This window comes from Melanostigma gelatinosum (assembly GCF_949748355.1).
Source record: "Melanostigma gelatinosum genome assembly, chromosome: 10".
Lineage (NCBI taxonomy): Eukaryota > Metazoa > Chordata > Actinopteri > Perciformes > Zoarcidae > Melanostigma > Melanostigma gelatinosum.
The window spans coordinates 4388669-4406105 of NC_136643.1; the positions used below are offsets into that span (position 1 = coordinate 4388669).

General features: G+C 44.6%; 4 protein-coding genes across 5 annotated transcripts; all 4 read right to left on the reverse strand.

Moving 5' to 3' along the window:
- On the reverse strand, positions 1–5725 carry katnal1 (katanin p60 subunit A-like 1; the record flags this gene model as incomplete). The annotated part of the gene is made up of 11 exons (XM_079276669.1): positions 5664–5725; positions 4957–5130; positions 4624–4784; positions 3543–3711; positions 3311–3438; positions 3092–3197; positions 2112–2270; positions 1883–2009; positions 1514–1648; positions 935–1061; positions 1–199 (listed from the first exon to the last, which is right to left on the reverse strand). The coding sequence occupies exons 1-11, from the start codon at positions 5667–5669 to the stop codon at positions 1–3; spliced, it is 1491 nt and encodes a 496-aa protein (XP_079132795.1). The 5' UTR covers positions 5670–5725.
- Positions 5726–6445: 720 nt separating this feature from the next.
- On the reverse strand, positions 6446–8765 carry LOC306782879 (ras-related protein Rab-33B). 2 transcript variants are annotated; one of them, XM_079276361.1, is made up of 2 exons: positions 8500–8765; positions 6446–7694 (listed from the first exon to the last, which is right to left on the reverse strand). In XM_079276361.1, the coding sequence occupies exons 1-2, from the start codon at positions 8755–8757 to the stop codon at positions 7254–7256; spliced, it is 699 nt and encodes a 232-aa protein (XP_079132487.1). In that variant the 5' UTR covers positions 8758–8765; the 3' UTR covers positions 6446–7253. The 2 variants fall into 2 exon arrangements, with proteins under 2 accessions (XP_079132487.1, XP_079132486.1); XM_079276360.1 differs by having other exon boundaries at positions 6446–7700.
- A 606-nt stretch (positions 8766–9371) lies between these two features.
- Positions 9372–13764, reverse strand: kbtbd7 (kelch repeat and BTB (POZ) domain containing 7). The gene has a single exon (XM_079277623.1). It carries the CDS (start codon positions 13470–13472, stop codon positions 11601–11603), a length of 1872 nt encoding a protein of 623 aa, XP_079133749.1. The 5' UTR covers positions 13473–13764; the 3' UTR covers positions 9372–11600.
- Positions 13765–15087: 1323 nt separating this feature from the next.
- LOC306783055 (uncharacterized protein) lies at positions 15088–16140 on the reverse strand (the record flags this gene model as incomplete). The annotated part of the gene is made up of 3 exons (XM_079276587.1): positions 15088–15322; positions 15808–15971; positions 16120–16140. 3 exons carry the CDS (start codon positions 16138–16140, stop codon positions 15088–15090), a joined length of 420 nt encoding a protein of 139 aa, XP_079132713.1.
- Positions 16141–17437: the final 1297 nt, after the last annotated feature.

Sequence of the window (17437 nt, forward strand, 5' to 3'; positions counted from 1 at the left end):
CTACACTGACCCAAACTCAGCCATCCAGGATTCGTACTTTTCCAGGTCGGCGGCGGAGACGGACTTGGAGATCTTGGTGAGCGTGAGGGTGAAGTCCTCCATGGTCACGGGCATCTGCAGCTCGTCTCTGGACAGAGCTCGGATCTCCTCGGGGCTCAGGCCTTGGATTCGACGACGCATCGCCATCATAGACGCGTCCCTGAAGTAAAGACAGGAGCAGAGGACGGTTAGCGGTGTTCAAACACGCATATACATAACACGCATATACAGAACACGCATATACAGAACACGCATATACATAACACGCATATACATAACACGCATATACAGAACACGCATATACATAACACGCATATACAGAACACGCATATACAGAACACCTGTTTTGTTTAAATACGCTCCCTAAAACACACTTTGTGATTTCCTAGTTAAAGAGTTTTACGGTACTCTCGTCAAAATGGATGGAGTCTCTGCTGTGATCACTAAGCAACAGCTGGCTGAAACCCTCTCTCACACACACACACACACACACACACACACACACACACACACACACACACACACACACACACACACACACACACACACACACACACACACACACACACACACACACACACACACACACACACAAGTAAAAAATCCAGTTGGAAAAAAACAACAGTCAGTGTGAACAGGAACCGAAGCAGAACTAAAATGAAAGTGTTGAGTGTTTCCCTTTGGTCCAGACCACATGAACCGGACTACAGGTGTGAAATCACCCTCAGAGAGTTAACTTGAGACTCTTCAGGTCTCTGACGCTCTATTTCTCTGACCCGTGTCTGCCTCTAAGAATGTTATTTTAACAGAAAATGAAGGAAATGAAGGATGAACTCATTCGCAATTCCTGGATTGTTTTATAATTTCGCATACGTGCACACACTACCACACGCACCTGCAGACGTTGGTGATGTCTGCTCCAGAGTAGCCCTCAATCTTCTCAGCGATGAGGTCCAGGTCCACGTCAGCAGCCACATCCACCTCTCTTAGGTTGATCTTTAGAAGCCCGACACGACCCACAGCTACACGCGCACACGCACACGCACACACACACACACACACACACACACACACACACACACACACACACAAGGATTTATCAGCGAGGTGGGACCAGCGAGTCCCAGCTCTGTTTTTTTTAGGGAGCCAATTTTATTGACATTTCTTCCCAGACAGCTAGACCTTCTTCTCCTGTCTGCAGCGTTCACTCTCTGGGAGTGGGAGTGAAGAGGGGCGGGGATGCGTGACTGTCGTCAACAGTAAGGAAATCACTTATTGTTGCAAGTTATTGGTTACATTTGAAGCAGGAAGTTTGACATTCAACACACAACAAATACTTCAGACAATGGAGTAATATCCCACGAGTTGTGGTCTAGACCAGTCTACAACCAAATGAGACCTTCAAAACGTGGTCTCAAGACTCGAAACTGATCTCTGACAACAGCGGCAGTTAGTCTGTGGGCGGTGAGGTCACCTGTGGGCAGGGGGATGTAGATCCTCTTCTCCAGACGCCGTCGTAACGCCTCGTCGATGTCCCAGGGGAAGTTGGTGGCGGCGAGGACCATCACCATCTTAGAGGGGTCATCGTTGTCCAGAGCCCCCCCCACGCCTGGTCACCAAAGCACACACAAGGAAACGCACGTTACCATTCGTGTGACAGTGAATGTGTTTTGGCTTAATACTGCGCTTTACACAGCTCTGTTTCAAGTTGAACTCATTCAGTTTTTAAATCAAAATGTGCCAAATGCCCAAAGAGAAGAGCTCATTTCTTTTTCTTGAATGAACTCCAGAGACAACCACATCAGAAACCTTTTCATAGCTTCACCTTCTCTGTTCCACTCACCATCCATCTGAACCAGAAGCTCGGACTTGACCCTGCGGCTGGCCTCATGTTCATCAGACGTTCCTCTCCTGCCACAGATGGAGTCTACCTCGTCTATGAAGATGGTGGTCGGTGCATAAAAGCGGGCCTGAGAAAGGAAAATAGTTCAGGAGACCCGTTCTCTGCAATATAACACAACATTTTGATCTCCAGTCTGACATTGAGACCAAAGACATGCACGGGAAGTTACCATTTCGAACAGCAGGCGAACAAGTTTCTCTGACTCGCCCCTGTATTTGGAGGAGAGGGTGGAGGAGGACACGTTGAAGAAAGTAGTCCCACATTCTGTGGCCACAGCTTTGGCTAACATGGTCTTCCCCGTGCCGGGAGGGCCGACCATTAACACGCCCTGAAACAAAATGTGACACGCGTAATAAACAGACAGCACACTCATGCAAATCTCTTCTGTAAACACCAGGACTGCCACTGCCGCTCTGATGTCTGACATTTATGCATCTGGTTTATGTCTGTTGCTATGGAGATTACATAAAAAAAGTACCAGTGACAGTCCATAACACGATATGTAATTGTACTCTCTGCTGCCTCAGAATCCACAGCTACTTTACCTTCATCCTTTTTCCTACAATAAAGTATGAATCCTTCATTTTACTGCACTTTCAGTTATTTGAGGAAAGGCTCCAGCGAACTAAGTAAAGAGTTCAGTTATACATGCATACATCAGACAAGTGAAAGGCCGTGTTCTGCTGTAAAAAATAACTCAACGTTGAAGTATTGAGCCTCACATGGCGGGGCCTGAGGGGGAAGAGGCCTCACATGATGAAGCTCAACAGAGGCCGGGACAGAAGAGAACAGTCATGTCGCTACTGAGCGGCAGCGTGACTGAGCGGGCCCTTCAATGAAATACCTCAGTGATGCAGACACATGTAAGCATTAAGGGTGTGTGATTACCTGGGCAGGAGAACAGTGGGCTGTTGCACCAGAGTCAACTGTAGCTTAGTTTGAGTTGAGTGCAGGAGTTACACTCAAACTTTGTTGCACCATTTGAAGTTAGTTATTACGTAGAGTTGTGTGGCAATATTTTACTGTAAGCCAATACGGCTGCATGTGAAAAGGTCATTAGCCGAGCAGATTTCATATTTGAGCGCAGAACAATGAACTGCTCACTGGTAAAAAACGTGTGTGTGTGCGTGTGTGTGTGTGTGTGTGTACCTTCCAGGGGCGACGGATGCCCTTGAAGAAGTCGGGCATCCACATGGGCAACACCACCGCTTCCCTCAGCAGCTTCTTAGCGTCTTCCAGGTCAGCAATGTCCTCCCTACAGATCATCCAGAGAACTCAGTCAGCAGTGCAAAGAAACAAACAACAACACACTTCCCTGACAGCAGAGCGTGTAAAGGAGTGTGGAAGAAACAGTGAATGCTACCGCACCAGTGCACGTTGGGGTTGCGGGACACAATATCTCTCTCCAGTGAGTCCACCAGGTCGCTGTCATATCCCGTGCCGTCAAACTTCCTCTGCTCTCCTTCCCCTGATGCATCTACTGCCCCTTTCTTCCCCTGATGAAGACAAAAAGAAGGGTCACAAGATTCATAAAAACAGGTGTTTTGACTCGTTTCTTAAGTACCAAACTCATCCGTCTATCGGTCCATTTGAGTCGGACCTTATCGTCTTTGGCCTTCGTGCCTCGGGCGTCTCTGGAACCCTGCCGGTCTGGTTTGGGGTTGGCTTGACCGCGGCCTCCTGGTCCCGCCCCTCGATGCTGCAGACCAGGCGAGTCCTTCCTCTGCTGCTTCGCCGCACTGTTGGGGCGCTTCACCGCAATCAGATTCCTACAGAGACACAGGAATACAACTGTACACATGAGTGATAGTAGGACACACCTGCAGACAGAAACATCAAAGCTCATTTGCAAGGAGGAACTAGTGGTAATATCATAGCGAGCCGACCTCCTCACAACCAGCTCCGCTGCTTCTCTGTGGAGATAAAGCTTGATATGTGCACTTTAACAACCAGACGGTAAAGTCACATTGTGCCGGTGGAGATGAAACAGATTATGCAAAATATGTCTCTTTGTAGTTCAAAGTGCTTCCTTATGTAGTTTTGTTCTACAGACTCTCTGAGTAGCGTCAACAACAGTCAGTTCTGCCAGAAGGTAAAGAAGTCTCCTGGATCAGCGCCTGAGCAGGTGGCTGAAACAAAGCAACCAAAGTACCAACACAACACACTGACATCTTGTTCCCAGTTCTTTAATCCCACATAGAATAAAATAAGAAGCAGCAAACAGACAGCAGTGTGGAGCTACTTTTTCAGCTTTCGGTGCATATTATTATGGAGAATTAATGGTCGTACATGTGCTTCTTGGAGATTTATTGATATTATCCTGAATGAAAGGATTTCACGTGTATGTGACAATAAAATGGTGATGTCTTAATATTTCAGCTTTAGTGTATTTATAAGATGATATACAAATACAAATCAGATGGGGCCAGACATTGGGCATTTATTTCAAATCTTCAAGAATAATTGCTGCTATGTGATTTTAAAGAAATATTTAGTTTTTGCTATCAGACACATTAAAAACATCACCATGTGTCTCAACTGATGTAGAACAAGTAGAAAAAAGATCCAAGCGATTCTATTTTGTAGAGGTGAGCCCTGCCCGAAGCCCACAAAGGCTTTGGGTCAAAGATGTAACTTCCACACACACGCACGCACACGCACGCACACGCACGCACACGCACCTGTGCTCTGCAGGGGTGGGAGGGGGCCACACTGCTGGATCCTCGGGCCTCTCCTCCCATTGTGAGGCGAGAAAGTCAGCCGGCTTCTCCGACTTAAATCTCTCGAGCGTTCCCATGATGCCTTTCACCTGCTCACACTCCTCAGTTAGTTCCTGCCTGACCTGGTCACAAAGCAGAGTGTTGTATCAGCACTGCACCACAGAACACCCTACTGAACAATACAGCAGCTGTAAACCAACACAGGGTTTAGAGTGAAGCTCTAATGTCCAGCATTCAATAAATAATTAACAAAAAGTGTAATAACTGGTGTAAAGGTGGCGTTGGTGAACTCACCTGTTGCCATTTGACTTTGAGTGCAGGGTCTCTGAGCGACTGGCAGTGCTTGTGGATCTGCTGAATGACGCCTTGGTAGTACACAATGGAGGAGTCATAGTTCCCCAGCAGAGCATACTCACGACCCTTCTTGGCGTTGTCACATATCTCTGCCAGATTCATGCTGAATAGCAGCTAGAAGGCGAGGGAGAGGACAAGACATAAGGGTTTAGTGCATCACCGAGTACTGTGAGACAATGCTACCGAGTGAAACCATTTTATAGTCATTCAAAACCACATTTTCAACAATGTGCTCGACGACCTCATTATTAATCCCGCGTTACTTATTTACAGGACGGTGCAGCTCGGAGGTCAGTTGCCTGTCGGGTATTAGACCTGCTAGCAAACACCCGGCAAAGCATGTCGGTGAAGCTAGCTGATATCAGAGACTGTGATTTTAAATTACCCGTCTTTTTTTATCGCAGACAGTTCACCTACGTTTCAATCAAGGCACTATTTTAAAAAGCTTCTTTTCTACATCCTTATACATTTCCGACGTCAGCTTTTGCTAGCTTGCTGCTAGGCCACAGACAGAAAACAAAACAAATCGTGCCGCAACAAATAACGTTACTTAATCCTCCCAGTATGGGTTAAATATGCGTGCAGACAAAAGCAACCTAAATTATATTCTTAAACTATATTCAGACCATGGAAGATAATTCACAAACCTGCATGAAAAGCTCTTGTTTGTTGTTCTTTTCTAATCAGAGGTCCAGTGTTGAGTGTTACCATGGCCGCAGAGAGACGCCGCGTGAAGAATACAGTCGGCTCGATTACTGTGCTGCATTCACCGACTCGTTGCAAGGTGGTAAATATGACACCCTTCTAGGTGATCAGCGAACAAGGTTGACATAACTCTGTCAAAGCCGAGCATACAAATGTGTTATATTGATGCAGTACGGTACTTGATCTCGTTTCGGATATTGCATTAGTTTTTATATTCCATTAATAACCTTAACAGTTAGCGTACGTTGAACTAGATAATTGGCTAGTTTACAGGATTTATCGAACACATCATCGAAGCTAGACCTATGCAAATGTTGACCACTAGTCGTCGCTAAAAACCAATCAAATATTGCAAACTGGGACGAAAGGATGAAAGGTCTCTTGAGGCCGTTCTGGAGCTTTCAATCATATCACATGATCTTCATCAGCAGATAATTGCAGATGTTCAGATTTCCCTGTGTTATGAACACCTCAGGATTTTTTTGTCCATGTTGGCTGACTTTTTACTGTTTTTCAGGCTTAATAACCAACCAATAAAATAAAATACAGTAATTGATTGTATCCTTGGTTATGTGTAAGTAGTTAAGAGTACATTATGAGCCTGAGACGACAGCTGCATCATCACACTAAACAACACCGACACACCAGAAGCCTCAAACGTTTTAAATCATCCCGATGAAACTACTTTTATTGATTTGCAGCGTAACATTGTCACAGATCTCCATACTTTTAGAATGTGTTTGCATCATTGTACACATACAAAAAAAAAGTCTCCATTGGTTGTAATTTTATCTCATACTATCAATACCTTGCATACGGCAGAACAATTTCCAAAGACAGCCGAGCATGTGTTCACTCATGCTTTTCAAGTGAACCGCGTGGATTTGCATTTCGTCCCAAAAGACGGCTACATTTTGTCATTGGGGAACTCTAACAGGAGAACTGTGTGGGCAGCTGAGCTAACACAAAACTGATTATGTTCATATTTATATTTCAGAAACACATTCAGCAACAGCACCAAAACTCATGCGGCATTTATTCCTTAAAATAACTGAAATATCACTTTAAGACATAACTTTAAAATGATTGCACGGTTTTCTTCACAGTTTCAATTCACCTTATTGGTTCGTTTCTTTCTGCACTGTCTGCGTTTAAAAGTGTGGATAAGCTGTCGTGCTACTGGACAGCAGATTGCATATGATTTGTCCACGTGTTAAAGTGCACTCTGTTCTTTGACTCAAAGTGATTTTATGTGCAGTCACAAATATTTAGCAGACCCCCCATTTCCTTCCATGCTTTTCAATGAAATGTTAAATTATTTTTGTGCAAACGTATAGGCCGCCACTGTCACACAAGCTGTGCCTCGCAGCAGGCAGGGAAAAGTGTATAACCGTTTCATCCTTTTCTACCTCACGATCATAAGAGGCCTTTCTGTCTTCAGCCTCAGGCTTTCCTGCAGCACCGTCATCGATCCAGGAGGCTGTGATGACCTGCACGCTCTTGAGTAACATCCACACAAGATGTAGGAGACCTCAGCACTGACAAGTCGCGGCTTCCGGCTCTCTCTGGTCCCACAGCCGCCCGACGCCGCCCTCATTCGGCTGCTTCAGTCGCAGCGGTTTGTGGCTCTTCAGTCTGTAAGCCAGAGTCAGAAAGATGGCGTCCACGTGCTCCTTCTCGGCGGGTTCCTTGGCCGAGGTCTCGAACAGCGGGAAGTTGTAGCTGTCGGCGAGGCATTGCGCCGCCGTGGTGGGGACCTCCCGGCGGTCCCTCAGGTCGCACTTGTTGCCCACCATGATGCGGGGCACCAGGGGCCCCACGCAGTGCCGGCTGCACTCCTCAATCCAGTCGGGGACGCTCTCAAAGGAGGAGAGGCTGGTCACGTCGTACACAAAGATGACGGCGTGGACGCTGCGGTAGTAGTGCTCCACCATGCTCTTCCTGAAACGCTCCTGACCCGCCGTGTCCCAGATCTGCAGCTGGCAATGGAAAAACATATTAATATGACTGAAAAAGAATTCCTAAAGAATGAGGCCGGAAAAGAAGAAAGCAAAAAATGTGTTCGTCGAAAACTACTGTGTGGTAGTGAAGAAAACCCAGGTCACCTCGTGCAACAATGTGAGCTCAATGGTGTTTGTATTAGTTTTTGAACTAACAATAAAAGGCCTATAGCACAGCTATAGCACAGGCTGTACAGACTACAGCGGTGAGTGCCTTTTTCACAGAAGTTAAGGTAGCAAAAGCACAGGTGTATATAATTAAATTAATGACGGCTGGACATTTTCTTGATTTCATGTGCTGCCACTGCATATCTTGTTTGTCTGTGTTTTATGTGATTATGTAACTTAGTGACAGATGTATTGTACAGTGATTATGTATCTTATTGGCAGATGTATTTTACAGGATTTATGTATCTTATTGGCAGATGTATTGTACAGTGATTATGTATCTTATTGGCAGATGTATTGTACAGTGATTATGTATCTTATTGGCAGATGTATTGTACAGTGATTATGTATCTTATTGGCAGATGTATTGTACAGTGATTATGTATGTTATTGGCAGATGTAACGGTTGTTAGGCCTTTTGTTTTGGAGAGCTGCCCTCCCCATGCACAGCCTGTAAATACCTGTAAATAAAACAGACCTCAGGTCAGACAGCGTCCACTTCTGAACCGTAGCTCATGCAGCTGGCCGCTTTAGGTTGTAGATAAATGCAGGTGTGTATGTTTGTGTTTTTTACATCCATTAAATCGATGCATGCGTTGGTCCCACCTACCTTGATACTCTCGCCGTCGAGCTCCAGCGTCCTCTCTCGGAAATCGACCCCGATCGTCGCCTCCGGGTTTTTCAGGAAAGTTCCCCCGCAGAATCTGTACGTCAAACACGTCTTCCCCACGTTCGAGTCCCCGATGACTATTATCTTGAAGATCCGAGCTGGAGCGGTGTCATGATCGCGGTGCGAGGTGAGCTCTGAGGAGTCACTTTGACCAAAAACAGTGTCAAATTCGTCCGCAGGTTTGTGTTCTATTGCCATCGCTCATCTTCTCGCGGTCTGGATGTGAGCGGGACTGAAACCTCGCGAGAATAAACGTCACGAGCCACATTTCAAATTTATGGAGAGAAATAAAGAAACCAACAAATCTACATATTTGGTTTCCACACATATTTCACTCTTCTTTTGAATGAGTTTACCAAAGAATCAAAAACAGTTTCTTAAAATGATATACATATTTGAGGAAACGAATTGCCTTCCTATTCTCACGTTAAAAAAAGATTATATTCGTTGTAAATTCTATTTTGATGTTCAATGATTTATCTTTCATTGAATTAATCACTTTCGTAATTTATTTCGTTTGTTGTGAATTAATGACAAGTTTTATTTTCTTGTCTGGACATTTACATAACATGTAATGTAACAATGGAAATCAAATAAATACAGTATGAACACAAATGTATATAACAAACAGAAACACAAAAAAAACATTTGTGCCACTTCACGTCAGTTAGCAAACTGTTTATGACTAAATAATAGTCTAATACACATCAAATGAGGCTTTTTTCCCCACTTTATTACATGCTGTGAAATATTCAGAAAACAGAACTTCATTAAAACTCTCATCAAATCTAAATATGAAACTTCAACAGACGCTCTCATCTTCATCCATCCCACTGTAGCCTTCGGTTTCAACATGTAGTGGCAGTATAAATACTTTTATACTACAATACTTCTGAAAAATGTACTGTGTGTTTTTATGCATCATACACTAACTTGTGAAATACATTTTTGGAGAAAAGAAAAGGGACAAATTCTCCTCTGTGTTGTGTTTGTCATGTTTATTTGACACAAAACACTTTTATAATCCAGACCATGTGTTACCATTGACAATCACCCCTTCACACATATGCACAAAACTTAAAAATATAACATTTCAATTATCCAGCATATAAAAGAGACACCAATGAGAACTGCACTCATTTACCAGTTTATTAGGAACCGCTAACAGAACCTAACTCAGCCTCATACAACAGCCCTGTAACTAATCAAACCTCTGTGAAGGTTAGAGTTGTATTAACCGTTTTACACGCGATGATTCAGCTTCATGGTGATTTTGGCAGCTGTAGTTGAAAATGTTGCATTAGACAGAGGTGATTCTAATATTTTGTCAACTATTTTCAATCGATGCGAGCAGCCACATTAGAAACCGGTCTAATAAACTGGTAAGTGAGTGTGTGGGGTGGCTGGGGCTTTGCCACAGTTCCACTACATGCAGACAAAATGTCCTCAAATTCAAACGGATCATCAGGACAAATCAATACTCAAAAAACACTTTGTGGAACATTTGGATTCCTGATTGAAAAATAAACGTTAAGTTAAACATCATCGACAAGAAAACGCATACGTAGGATCCATAAAATAGTTTGAAATAAATGTAATAAAATGTATAATTTGTGTTCACTCAAACCTAATTGTTACTACATTAAAAAAAGTAAATAAATCATGGCATACGGGCTTTTGCTGAAGCCTAAACCTGAGTGAGTGTACAAAACATTGGCTTCAGTAGTTTTCACAGCACCGGCTGTGTGTGTGTGTGTGTGTGAGACACGTCTTGATGTGCTTCGACAACATAAACAAAAAAATAAAATAAAAAGGACAGGAAGTTTTTAAAGCCCTGTAAATGACTTGTTAGAAGTCATAAACGTGAGGCACTTGAGCTGCCGGATGTCCAAAAAAGTCACAGTCACGATTCTGCACCAATCATAATTTAGTCACGCTAAATAAAAGCTATATTTCAGTCACAAACGTGCGTCTTTATACGGCACATCGCAAGCCCCCGAGCATCACAGGGGCCCTGCGCCAATTAAACACGTCAAAGTCAATGTGCTCGTCATGGGCAGTACTCAGCCTGAGTAAACACTTACCTACAATGGATTGTGTAGCTCTGGAGGAGCATCGTCAAGTATAAAGCAATTTGCATTATGGCAGTGGTTCCCAAACTTTATCCCCCTTAAGAAATTGATTATATTGTACTATATTGACGTCTTTGTATTGTACTGATGTGTTTGCACATTTTTCTTTTTCCACCTTGTACTGTTAAATGTCATTTTGCTTCCTGCCTCAATCTCTGCAGCCTTGGCAGATTCAGAGGAATCTTAAATTAGATCCACAGACGTTGTTTACAGCAGAAATTTTGAAGAGCACAGGTGGAAGTAATAATTATCAATTTCTTATCTTATTGGTAACACACCCGTGTTCGACGAGTTGAAACGTCTGCTTTGAAAAGATATTCAACTTCAGTTTAATTATTAATAAATTGTTCCTTTGGTTTTGTGCATCTACACTGCAAAGGCTCATTTTGGAAACCACTGCATGATGGGAAATGTAGGATGACCTTAACGACAAACTCTCAGAATAAAACCACATCTACTGCTTTGATTTTTGAACAGTCTCTCACTGTTCAAAAACCCTTTATGAAAGTGTAATGCTACATCTCTGGAGTAACCATTCACGCCGCTGCTCTTATTACTGTGCTACATTATGACTGTGGGTGGAGCTTATTCTGTCATTTGTCTTGAGTTATTGCGCAAACAAGACTCCACCAGGCATCAAGCTGTCATTCATGCTGGCAGCACATGATACAAGATGAACAACACAACCCTTGTCTCTTGGCATTTCTGAAACAAACTCCCCTCCCTCTCTCCTTCAGTGAATGCTCATTAGCCGGACAGGAGACGAGAAAGCCTTCCATGCGAAGTCCAGATTTTGATGGATCAGTGCTTCTACTTTAAAAGGCCGGCTTCTGTGACCTCTCCTAGCAGGCAAAACCCTGTTCAATCCGAGAAATACTAAATAAGTTTAACTTTTCTGTGACGCAGCAACTACCAGTTCTCGTCCGAGAAAGAGCTGGAGCTGCCGGAGTCAGAGTCGGCGTCCGTCAGCCCGTCGAAGTCCCAGTCGGCGCTGGAGCCGCTGTCGTCGTCCTCCTCTGTCGAGAAGCTGTGCGCGGAGCCCAGGCACGCCGGGTACACGCGTGTCGAAACGCACACGGGCCCCAGGGTGGACACGTACACCGCCATGATGTTCTTCCAGGCGTCCCGGGCGGGGTCGTACTCGTGGATGAGGACCCTGTTCTTGTTGTGCTGCAGCAGAGTCTGAGTGAGGAGGAGCAGCTTGCTGTTGTGCTGGATCACCTGGTAATTCAGAGCGCGGCTGTCGATGGGTATGTCGCCCAGCCTCTTCCACTCCCCTCTGGCTGGGCTGTAGGCCTTCACCACCGGGATGTCACACACACACACGATCTGGTCCTGGTACACGCAGGCCTTGTGCAGCTTGTCCCGCCTCAGCGAGCCGCAGTGGCGCCAGCGGTTCCTTTTGGCGTCGTAGCAGAGCATCCTCCGTTTGTTCACCACGTACAGGTGGTCGTTCAGCGCCACCACCTGCATTTTGCCCAAAGAGTGAGGCAGAGGGGCCACAAACGTCCACTGGTCCCTCTGGACGCTGTAGCACTCTACCTCCTTCAGTCTGGCGTCCGTCACGGGATTCCGTCCCCCCAGGAGGTACACATAGCCGTTGAGGTAACCCATCCCGGAGTGTATCCTCCCCAGCGGCCTCTCCGCCAGCTCCTGCCAGCTGTTGAGCACTGGGTTGTGCAGCCAGAAGTGCTTCGAGAGGTGGGAGGCCAGGTACAAGTTGTTATCGGGCGCAGCACAGGCAATCAGGGACTCCATGGTGGAGCGCTTGTAATCCTGACTGCTGAGGTCCTCTAAAGGAGGCGCCATGAAATACAGGTCCTCAGAATAAGGGTCGCAGCACATGATGTTGTCGTTGGGTAAGCCGAAGAAGAGGATCATCTCTTTCGCGCTCACGCCCACCCTGTGTTTTGGCGCGTCCAGAGCCGCGGGCGTCCCGCAGCCGTCCTCGGTCGAGCCGTTGTAGAAAGACGCGAGGTATTTCTCAATCAGAGGCCTGGCCATGAGGCCCTCCAGGTAACACTTGTCCCTCTCCGTGAACAAGTTCCAGCGCACGCACTTCAGTGCCAGCAGCGCGTCCTCCCGTCTCAGCGGCGCATTCGCCTCTATCCACTGCAGGGCGGCAGAGCACACCTTCCTCTCACAGTCCACGTCCAAGGTGTCCAGGGACAACATCTCCTTCAGCTGCGTCAGATCCAGCTCGCAGAGCTCCCCTCCGCTGCACACCTGGCCAAAGTTCCTGGCTATGAAGGCTTGGGCGTTCTCCTTCAGTCCAGGGTTGTCGTACGTGTCGGCGAATTTGAGGATCCCCACGCAGTTGGAGAGGTCCAGCCTCCTCGTCATGAAGCCGGAGCAGGCTTTCCTGATGTACTCCAGCTGGAGCATGTTGGCCGCCGCGTACAGCCGCTGGACGTTGCCCTCCGTGATGGTCACCCTGCCCGTGTAACAGTAGTCGATGATGACGGACATGGACTCGGAGTCCACGCCGCGGATGACCACCCTCTCTTGCACGCTCTCGTTTAACCCCCCGGTGAACATGCTCTTGAAGTAAGGGCTGGCAGCGGCGAGGACGTTGCGGCTACACAGGAAAAGTTGGTCAATGTCACCTCCGGCCGACCCCCCGCTGTGCTCCAGCGACTCCTCGTCACACTCGACCCGGATAGTAACGTCTCCGAGCAGCCGGCAGTCGTACAGTGACTTCAGCTCGTCCATCAAACCCCGCGCGTGATTGACGTCCTCCAATACCTCGGGACCGCCGAAGCAACCCAGCGCCGAAGCCATTGCTGAAACTTCGGGCGAGCAATTTGCTGTTTCACGTCGGCGAAAAGTATCAAATAACCCGCTGCCATGCGGTTGACATACTCAACAGCGCGAAAGAGTCCGTCCGCTGAAAACCACACATCCGTTTATACGAGAAAATCAAACGGGTGGTGAGAAAAATACATTACCAGCTGAACGGTCGCCCATGTGTCTCACAGAGCCGACAGTTCTCGGCCTCCAACCGGTCATAATGTCGCGTTTACATCAGATATAAACCACGTAGTATTCACCCAGAGTCGCTGTGACATTTGTCTTTTTTTTCCTGTCAACGCTGATATCTGTTTTGGGTGAAGGACACGGTCAGGCTCTCGTGTCAAACGGTCTGGGGGCTGGAGCCACATAGAAATCCATGGTTGAAACTACATTTTCCGGGAGAAGTTGCCAAAATAAAAGCCCATTTCGTGTATGTGTTGCACAGGGTTTTCTTTGTTTCTTTACATATCCAATTCAAAAAGTCCTCGAATGATTATCATACTAAAAAGCAAAGTTTGTCACTTTCCACTGACACATTTTGTCTTTTTAACCCAAAATTATTTTTTTAAATATCTTACTTTGAAAGTCATTTTCTCGTCTTCCGCTCTGGCTGCATGCTCGTCACACAACCTTGCTGAGAAAGGCTTCACCGCTCTGATTGGTTTGTCTAACGATAAATGTTTGGTTCATTAGGATTGATTCAAAATGATTGATGCAGGTCAGATGCATAATAATAATAATAATAGCAATTATTATTATTATTATTAAAACTACTGCTGCTATTACTACTAATTCTTATAAAAAAGCTCACTTATTAACGCCTTATTTCTTGCTTCATTATGTAGGCTACAATGATAATAATACCCCTTTACTGTCAGATGTTTGTTTTAAGCAGACTGAGTGTTGACTATCGAGACGCACATAAACCTCCTCTATATAGTAACTAATAACATTAGCCATCCACTACTATCCAGTGTGCGTTGCCCTGCCATACACGCCTGCATTACTTGGAGCAGAGACAGTTCAGAAAGAGCATCTTTGCTTGTAGCCAATATAAAGTAGCAACCACACCACAAACTTAACTGCAGTAAACAGTAAAAGTTGACTTGCATATTGTATGTTTGTTGTCCTTTGCTGTTTATATCGAAATATATTTTTCATATAGTTAGATTTTCTATCTTGTTTTAAATTGTATTGTTGTCTTCTGTCTATATATCTGTCCATATGCATGCATTCAGTCAGCAATCATTTAAACAGCTGATTAATCATTTCAGTCATGTATCATGCAAAATATCAAACATTTCCTGCTTGCTGCTTCTCAGATTTGAGAACTTACCTTTCTCTCTTTCTGTTTATCACTGCAAATTAAAAAGCTTTTGGTTTTGTACCGTTCCTCAGAAAGTTTAACATAAAAAGGCATTTTTTTAAAGAATAAAAGGAATTAAAGATGGAAAGTATCAAAGCTTTAGTTTTCTTACAAGACATACACGGCCCATGCTTCTCATTCGTTTCTTCAGTGACATGCAGGACATGTATTTCAGATTACACTGTGCAGTATAGCCCATTTGTAAAAACAGCCACAACTGTGCACTTTCCCCCAGCTTCAAGTGACTCTGCGGTTGAGTTGGTTGATCCTGCGCAGTGCGTCTTGGTTGTGGATGGTCTTGTGGACTGTGATGAGGAAGGGGAAGGCCGAGGGCAACTCGACCCTCTTGCTCAGCTTCTGGTGGCCCCAGTGGAGGCAGCGCAGCCTCTCTGCCAGGTCCCGTCTGCCTGCCCGCTCCAGCCCATCCTGCAGCAGCTTGGTCTTATTGGGCTTGGCCCATGACCTCTCATACCTGTGAAGAAAGATGGACGCCGGAGCGGAGCTGCAACGATCAGGCGATCAACAGAAAAATATAACCGGCAACTATTTTAATAATCGATTAATCGTTCATGCAAAAATGACACAAAACACTGTTTCCAGCCTCTGAAATATGAAGATTGCCTGCTTTTATATCTTATTCAAATGAATATCTTTGGTGTTTGGACAAAACAAGACATTTTCCTTGGACTTTGAGAAACTGGGATGGACATTTTTCAGTATTTTCTGCCTTTTTCTTGACCAAATGATTAATCAAGCAAATACTTGTCAAATTAATGAAAATAATCCTTAGTCCCAGCCCTACACACGATAAACATTTGAGCCCAAGGAATGGTACAGAATACAGTCGATGATAGATATAGTGCTATGAATATCTTACAACTCGTTACAACTCGAGTTTGAGTCCCGTGCTCTAAAGTGACTAAATCTTACCACAACATCAAGTCACACACACTGTACCAGCTTTCCAACATGGTCCTAGCCTGGACGCTCCTCTCAGACGATTTGGTGCGGAACCGCCCGACCTCGGTTCTGTTGAAGCCAAGCTCATACGCCAGAAGTGTCCACTCAAAACCAAGCTGCTTGGACATCTCCTGCAGTGTCTTCAGGTTGATGACGGCATCCTAAAAATGGCACACAAAAAAGACAAAATGCGAAATCTCCTGAAGATAATGCCTTTAAAAAAAAGGATGCATTTACTTCAATTAAGGTGTCAATGATAATCTGATTTAAGGTACATGAAAGTGAAAATGAAAAACAGATTACATGTACCTCTTGTGCTTTGTTGGGCATTATTTCAAATTCCAGAAGGTCAGCAGAGCAAGGCACACTCTGATTAACTGTCTTCATGGACCTAATTTAAAAAAGGGATCTTTTGAAAAAGAATAAGTCTGCAGAAATATTAGCGTTTGCTTTATAATAAACAATACATTTACCGACCCAAATCCCAAATAGCAGGCACTCACCCTACAGCATGCCAAACATGAGCGTGGTTTGAGTGTTACTGGGGAGATTCATCGTCAACACACTACCCTCTGTTAAACATTAGTACCTTTAGCTCCAGGGTCCCCTGTGGAGCCAACAATTGCCAGGTCAAAACAGTCAGACCAGTCTCTCCAAGTAAACCTGTGCTTCTGCGCCGTAATCAGAGTGAAAGTTACCCGTTATATTTTACAGAAAGAAAGTAAAGCTCATCAGTAACTGGACTAGTTTGGATTTATGTATTTTTAATTGTGCATCTTGCCCCATTAAGTCTGTTTCGATAAACTGGTGACAAATGTTCTGATTTCAGTCAAAAATGATAAGGCGATGCTTTTTTTAAACCATTGTTTTTAACATAAATGAATCCTTTTTAAAAAGCAAAAAACTCGCTCACACACTCATAAATGACATTGCTGACAAATAATATGACAGTATGTCATCTTGTCGCTGTGGACAGTGGAGTAACAATGCCATCTACAGTTGGTAAGGAATACATTTTTTCTCATACTTGAAACCCCCAAGTGAAGAAAAGACTTGGAATATTTTTTTTGAAAGACTTTTATTCACTTGAAAAATTCACCTCCTCTTTAAAGTCTTGTCAGCCATAAAAAGCATCAGGGCCCTTTGTGCAATATCATTGCAGCGCTTCTGTTTATCGAAGAGCATTCAAAATCTCAGCTCTTATGTAAACAATAAGGAAAATAATAATAAGGATAACGTGTGCACACTTACTTTAACCAAGGTCATACTTCACATAGGAAACACTATAATGTGTTAATCAGAGCTCTGATCAAAAGTACTGGGAGGTCCAGCCAATAAATATAATATCAAATACACTACTTTTCAACAGGCACAGGATGTAACAAAATCCCAGGTTCAACTTCATATCCGACACCACGGTCTGACAAAAATCAATAGTTGCTAAATTAGTCGTATGAAATCATTAAAAGCATGTACAAAAGCGTGGGCTGTCTTTTCCCTAAGCTTCACGCTAACCATCCACAAACAAACACATATCAAAGAAGATCCAGTTCACACGGAACAACAGATTATCAGAATATTGCCAGGTTGTTCCATCGTGTGTCAGTCTGTGTTTCAACAGGTACTA